General features: G+C 37.2%; 1 protein-coding gene across 1 annotated transcript in view; it reads left to right on the top strand.

Annotated features, from left to right (window-relative positions):
- The window catches only part of DYNLT3 (dynein light chain Tctex-type 3), an 11,542-nt gene extending 4,995 nt beyond the window's left edge, over positions 1-6,547 (top strand). The window contains exons 3-5 of the mRNA XM_024116479.3: positions 3,347-3,470; positions 4,129-4,206; positions 4,493-6,547. Of these exons, the coding sequence (XP_023972247.1) occupies positions 3,347-3,470; positions 4,129-4,206; positions 4,493-4,569 (279 nt within the window). The 3' untranslated portion in view covers positions 4,570-6,547. The remainder of the gene's footprint in view (positions 1-3,346; positions 3,471-4,128; positions 4,207-4,492) is intronic.
- The last annotated feature ends 367 nt before the right edge of the window (positions 6,548-6,914 follow it).

The following is a 6,914-nucleotide window of genomic DNA, read 5'->3' as shown; positions in this document are numbered from 1 at the left end:
GGGACGCGGGTACGTGCCCCGGCCGGGGAAGATCCCATCTGCCGCGGAGCGGCTGGGCCCGTGAGCCATGGCCACCGAGCCTGCGCCTCTGGAGCCTGTGCTCCGCGGCGGGAGAGGCCACAGCAGTGAGAGGCCACAGCAGTGAGAGGCCCGTGTACTGTAAAAAAAAAAAAAAAAAAGAAAGAAAAAGAAGAAAAAAGAAATAGCGATATAAACATTATTTAGATATGTGAGTGACCCTTAAGAGATAAAAAAAAAAAACAGTTGTACCCTAAAAGTGTTTCTTCTGTGGAAGGGGGCTGGGGATGGGAAAGGGTGGGGAGGGGATTCTTATTTTTCATTGTAAGCTCTTCTGTTGGATTTTTAAACCTACGTGCATGGGTTACTTTGATGGTTTGTTCAGTTAAAAGAACCATGCTTCTTAAAATGAGATACCACATATTGAGTGGTGGCTAGGAGGTCCTAGAAGCCACTGGGTGCATTTTTTTTTTATTTTAAAAAATTTATTTATTTATTTAGGCTGCGTCGGGTCTTAGTTGCGGCACGTGGGATCTTTCATTGCGGCGTGCGGGCTTAGTTGCCCCGTGGCATGTGGGATCTTAGTTCCCCGACCAGGGATCGAACCGGTGTCGACTGCATTGCAAGATGGATTCTCAACCGCTGGGCCACCAGGAAAGTCCCCACTGGGTGCATTTTAGAGCATCAATTTTACTTGCAACAGGGAGTTAAGTAATATAAATAATTTAACACCATTTTCAAATGAAAACAAATTGATACATTATGGAGTCAAAAGCAAGCTTCATTTGAAATTTTCATATAAAATATGAGACTCGAAAGACATCTCAGGTTTGCCACAGCTGGCTTTCAGGTACCTGTGTATCCTCTTCCCTCTCCCCGTCTCTTCCCATGAGCCAACTGTCTTTGCCATTGAGGCATTCGAAAGGTGAGGGGGTGGGGAGAGAGAGAGGGGAAGGGGGAGGGGGAGGGGGAGAGATGGAGGGAGAGGGAGAGAGAGAGGGAGGGAGGGAGGGAGGGAGGGAGGGAGAGAGGGAGGGAGAGAGCTCTTTGAAAACATTTCAGCACTTCCCAGATGATTATACAGTTTCAGCAGGCATTTCTGTTTTTCTTATCTTTTGCTGATCTCCTTATTTTCTTACAGTCCTTCCTCTGAGCCCCTATGCTAATATATTTTTCCTGCTGAAGTCTTAGAGCCACTCACTTATTGGTGATATGCATATGTTTTATTTATTGTCAGTAATAGAACTTGCCCCCAAATTTTCATATAAAAAGTGAGTTACAAATGGAATTAACTTGGAGCATAATCTAAAGTATATTTGATTCAGGATGCCCAGAGAGTATATCAAAGCCAGTATTACCTCAACAACAAACATGTATTGAGTGCCTGCTACGTGCCCTGGGCATACAGAGCAGGTTAAGGACCTCATTATCTAGTGGGCCTCCTGGTGAAGTGGTAATGAAGAAGGCTAAATGTTAATTAATAGTAATTAGCAGGGCTATTTACAGTGGCATCCACAGGCCCCTGATATTTCTGTTGTTTGGAGCAGAACTTGAAGCGGTCCTATTAGATAACCTGAAAGTAAACAAGGGCTCGTGGTTTCCCATTAAGGTACAGCAGTCTAGGGAGAGGAAGAGGTTTCCCAAAGGCCGTCAGCTTGGGAATGGTAAAGTCAGGATTAAATCTTTGTCCCCGTGACCCTTGGGCCGCTGACCCCCCTAACTCTTCATGTTACATTCTAGGAGAATAATTTGAGCCACGTTGTTACTTTCTTCAACCCCTCTAAATTTAATTTCTCTTTTTGCGTTTTATGATTAGTGAAGAGTTTATACTATCCAGCTTAAGATTCCATATTAATTAGTGCCTCTACTATAGTCCAGTTGTAGTAAATGAAGGCTGCACATGTGCACGTGAGTGTGCACGCATGCACGTGTGTGTCTGTCTTACTAAGCTGGATTCTATAAATGAATTGAATGAGTGCTTTATTCTCCAGGCTCTATCACTTGAATAAAAAATAATAGCAGCAAAATAAGTCAGAGAAAGACAAATACTGTATGATCGCACTAATATGTGGAATCTAAAAAAATCCAAACTCATAGAAACAGAGTAGAATGGTGGTTGTCATGGGGTGGGGAAAATGTCGGTCAAAGGGTACAAACTTCTAGTTATAAGATGAATAAGTTCTGAGGATCTAATATACACCATGGTAATTATAGTTAACAGTACTGTATCGTATACTTGAAGGTTGCTGCAAGTAGATCTTAAATGTTCTCAATACACACACACACACACACACACACAAACAAAAGGTAAGTATGTGAGGAAGGAATGTGTTAACTAACCTTATTGTGGCAATCATTTCATAATATAACATGTGTCAAGTCATCACATTGTACACCTTAAACTGACACAATGTATGTCAATTATATCAATAAAACTGGAAAAAAAATAACAGCGGCAATAATGATAATGATGTAGTAATATCTGTCATTACTTATGCGTTTACTCTGTGGCAGTCACTGTGTTTGAGCACACGGCTTTCCTTATCTCACCCCATCCTCACAACAACTTGATGAGGCTGTTATCCCTACTTTAAAGGTCAGGAAAATAGGGGTTTCAAGAGATTAAGTCACTTGTGAAAGGTCACACAGGGGTGGCTGAGGTGACCTTAAAACCTAAGACTGTGACACTAAACCCGTGCTCTTAATCAAGTATCAGAAGTGGATGCAAGTAAACACCGTGGAAAATTAACTTTCTCTTTCTAAAGTGCCTGAAAACTAGCGTTTGTTGATGATTTACTTTTAGTGGCAGGTGTGCTTGTTGTTTGAGAGCTAAGCAGTTACATTATATGAAATAGGATATAATTACTGTACATGAGAAATATATTTTTAAATTGGTCTCATCCTTTATTTCTAGCATCTGAAACCTAGTTCAAATCCCAGCTGTTTCAAAGCCATTCTTTAACCAATTGTTATCACCCTTTTAAAATCTCCACCCCCCCATAATCCTTTTATGACATGACTTACCACCCTTGATTAGTCTTCCTTGTATTATAGAGTTCTTTTATTAGCTTCTCTGCTAGACTGTTAAGTTCTTTACAGTAGAGGCCATGTCACATTTATCTTTATATGGCCTGTAATATCTCATAGAGTGAGATAATGCATGCGGAAATGCTTTGAAAATTCTACAACAGAGATGATGCATAATAAATATTTAACAGATGCATCTCTTGTAAGATGTTTTATTAGGTTATAAGTGTATGTTATGTTTTGAATAAATTTTTTGCTGCGATATGTGTATACTTTGTTTAATTGTCCTCTGCCCTTTTAGTGTATAGATGGGGTCTTGGGAGGTGAAGATTATAATCATAGCAACATCAACCAATGGACTGCAAGCATAGTGGAACAATCCTTAGCACATCTGGTTAAGTTGGGAAAAGCTTATAAGTATATTGGTAAGTATCGGTGTCCTTCCTCACTAGTTTACTCACCTTTGTTCCTGTGGTTTTTCTCTGAATTTACAGAATGTAAATGAATGATAGACACTCAAGTTGGATACTAATAGGGGGTGAAGGACTTCTGACTTATTCATCACAAAAATAATCTGTGATAATACCTAAAAGATGGAGAGCTTTCACAGCTCAAAAGCAGTTTGAGCTCCCGCCAACCATCTACTTGTCTTGGTAGCATCATCTTTTACATTTGCATCGATTATCTTCAGTGAAATTCCCTTAGCCCTACTGTCATCCTTTCATTAGTGCCATGCCTCCTTTACGTGTAGGACTGTGAAGTGCCACACAATACTTGTAAAGTGGAATATTTTCTTTGTTTCTGTGTCTGAATAATGCCCATGGGACAAGGCACATAATTTCGCCCAGATTTTACCTGCAGTACAGTCACCATTGGTTATGGCACTGGGCAGCAAACAGACTGGACCCAGTGGGGTCAGAATCGTGCTGGTAAATAATCAAGATGAGAGACTTATATTTTTCAATCCATTCGCTGAATGCTTTGTTTTCTGTTATTTTTATAGCTTTTAGAGCTCCGAACTCAAACACTTAGATATGTTTTCCTTTGTTTGTAAGTGTTCTCACTGTGCAACTTTATTTTTAGTGACCTGTGCGGTGGTCCAGAGGAGTGCATATGGCTTTCACACAGCCAGCTCATGTTTTTGGGACACCACATCTGATGGTAAGACACTTTAAGCTGATTCAAACAAAATCCAACTTCTAGCAAAGTCAAATAGTGTACTTGTTATCGAATCCTTATTTATCTCTAATTAAGTTCCCAGAAGACTTTATCAACAGAATTGCTTTGTACCTAGTGACAAGTATGCCATCAGACAAATAGGAAATATGAAGATTTAACAGATTGCAGGAAATATGATATTAAAACCTATGAAAAAAATATATATATATTTCCTGGTAATTCTGATGTTTTGCTGGTATTTCAAAGTCCTTTTGTTGTGTGTTTTCAGGAACCTGTACTGTAAGATGGGAAAACCGAACCATGAACTGTATTGTCAATGTCTTTGCCATTGCTATTGTCCTGTAACAGGCTAAAAATGTTCGGCCAAAACCATTAACAAGAATTTGTCACTGTATCCTTTCTAAAAAGAGTAACAGTTACTTATTCGTGTGCTAGATGACAAGTGTGCAATATGCTTCAAAACTATCAACAAAAACTGAATAGTGCAAGCAAGCAATCTCATAGGAAGTTGGCAGATTATCTCATATTCCATACAGCATCATTTAAATAGGAAAACCTCAACAATAGCAAAAAACAAATACAGAAATATGGCATGACATGAAAATACAATCTTATATTTACACCAGCTTTTCACTAATAATATGTACCTAAGGAGATGGGAAAAACCATTCAGATAATTAAATTCTCTTTCAGCTAGAAAAGTTAACAGGGATAAATATGTGAACAAAAATACTGCAAGGATAAATGTGGAGAAAATGATAATAATTAGTTAACACTTCTTAGTTTTTTATTTCTCCTTCTTAGTTGTACATATGATTTAGTGGAAAGTAATTCCATTCTTTTTTTTTTTTGGCCGTGCCACGCAGCTTGTGGGTTCTTAGTTCCCTGACCAGGGATTAAACTCACGCCCTCGGCAGTGAAAGTGCAGAGTCCTAACCGCTGGACCGCCAGGGAATTCCCTTAAATCAGCTTTTTAAATTTCAAATTCTTATTTACATTTGAGGGCGAATTAAATCAGGTAACCTGAATTCCCTAGGTAAACAAAATTAGTTACAGTGTATGATGAAAAGTATATGACTCTAACAGCTGCCTTACGCTTCATTCATTCCATGTGTTACAAACATTTACTGAATGTCTGTTATGAGCTATTTCTCTGCTAATTATAGTTATCAATATGCTGTTCAAATTCTAAGTTTCTTTTGGTACCTATTCAGTTGGACAACTAACATTTATGTTTGGGAAGGAAAAAAAAGTTGTTTTACAAGAGAGGAAAAAAGTGAATCTGGTTATCCAGCTAGAAGTAAGCAAATGAAAAGCACTTATTGCTGACAGAATTATAGATGTAATTTTAAGAACTGCTCCTAACAAGCAAAAAAATGCATAAAATATGCAACTCTTAGTTAAAGGCCTTATTAGCAGTATAATATACAAGTAGTAAATTTTGTCATTGCTTTAGTTACAATCATCTGTAAATAATTTTAAATACTTATTATGTGAGGTTCAAATTGAGTGGAGTAAAGTGTAAATTAAACGTATACAATCATTAGCAGGTTATTGAATATCTCAGGGCTTATGAAATATAGTTAAATTTATTAAGAAAATAAAAGATGAAAAATTAGGGTACACAGCTGGCCACCAAATGCGAAGTCAATTTGCTATTTAACCTTGAAAACAAAATCAATTTTGCATATTACCACTAACACTAATACATATAGGGAGTGGAACCATGATTCACTGAATTCTGGGGGGAAAGAAAAGCTTAGTGTTGACAATATTAAGATAGTATTCTTCTAGGAATACTATGTGCATGTTTGATATTTTGCTGAGTAACAATAATTGTTCAGTGTGTAAGAAGAAGATGAAGAAAATACAAGGATAGAGTTTAATGCAGTGATCTACATTTTGGGCACGTCAGAATTTATCAGTCATTACCTTTATGTTAGTTTACGCTGCTGGCTTTTGTGCCTTGAAGATTATAATAGTGACCAAAATACATCTGTGCAGTTAAGGCTCGCTTTTGATTATTGTTATTGAAGCCTGATTTTAAAAGAATAATAATCAAAAATACCTCGTGAACTTGCTATCTGCTCTGTTTCTAGTTAAAATGTAATAAAGATTATCTTCCTGCACTGTACGTTTGCTTCTGGATGTTCACTGAATAGTTAAAGAAATGGCATTGTCTTTAAGAAATTCTAAATAACAGGAATGAGGAAGAGAAATGAATGTCAGACCACATAGATACATTGTACAGAATAAATGCCATTAAAATAGCAACCCGAACCCAGTGTTCACCACTACAACATAAATAACAGCTCCTATTTTATGCCTTTTATTATTTTTAACAAAAAGTTATTTTAAAAAGCAGTATAAAATATATTCTGTAACTATTTATTAGCTTTTAATAACTATTTTTTGGCAAGGAATTTTGTCCTATTTGTCAACTTGCAATCGAGTTGTTGCTGTTTTTTTTTTGTTTTTAATTAAGGACTTTAAGTATGTAAAATTAGGGTATTCAGATGTAAGTACTAACTTGGATTTTTGTAAAGCTATAATTTTATGTTTGTAAAGTACCTGTATACAGCCCTAAATGATGGCAACATCTCATTACATTTTCTGTGGTAAAAAGTACTTTTTTGCTCTTCTTTCCACGTTGGGTGTTATCTAATTATTAGTCACTGAAAGCATTTTCA

Source organism: Physeter macrocephalus, chromosome 21 (assembly GCF_002837175.3).
Source record: "Physeter macrocephalus isolate SW-GA chromosome 21, ASM283717v5, whole genome shotgun sequence".
Classification (NCBI taxonomy): Eukaryota; Metazoa; Chordata; class Mammalia; order Artiodactyla; family Physeteridae; genus Physeter; species Physeter macrocephalus.
Note: the sequence above shows the minus strand (reverse complement) of the source record. Positions and strands in the feature narration are given on the sequence as shown.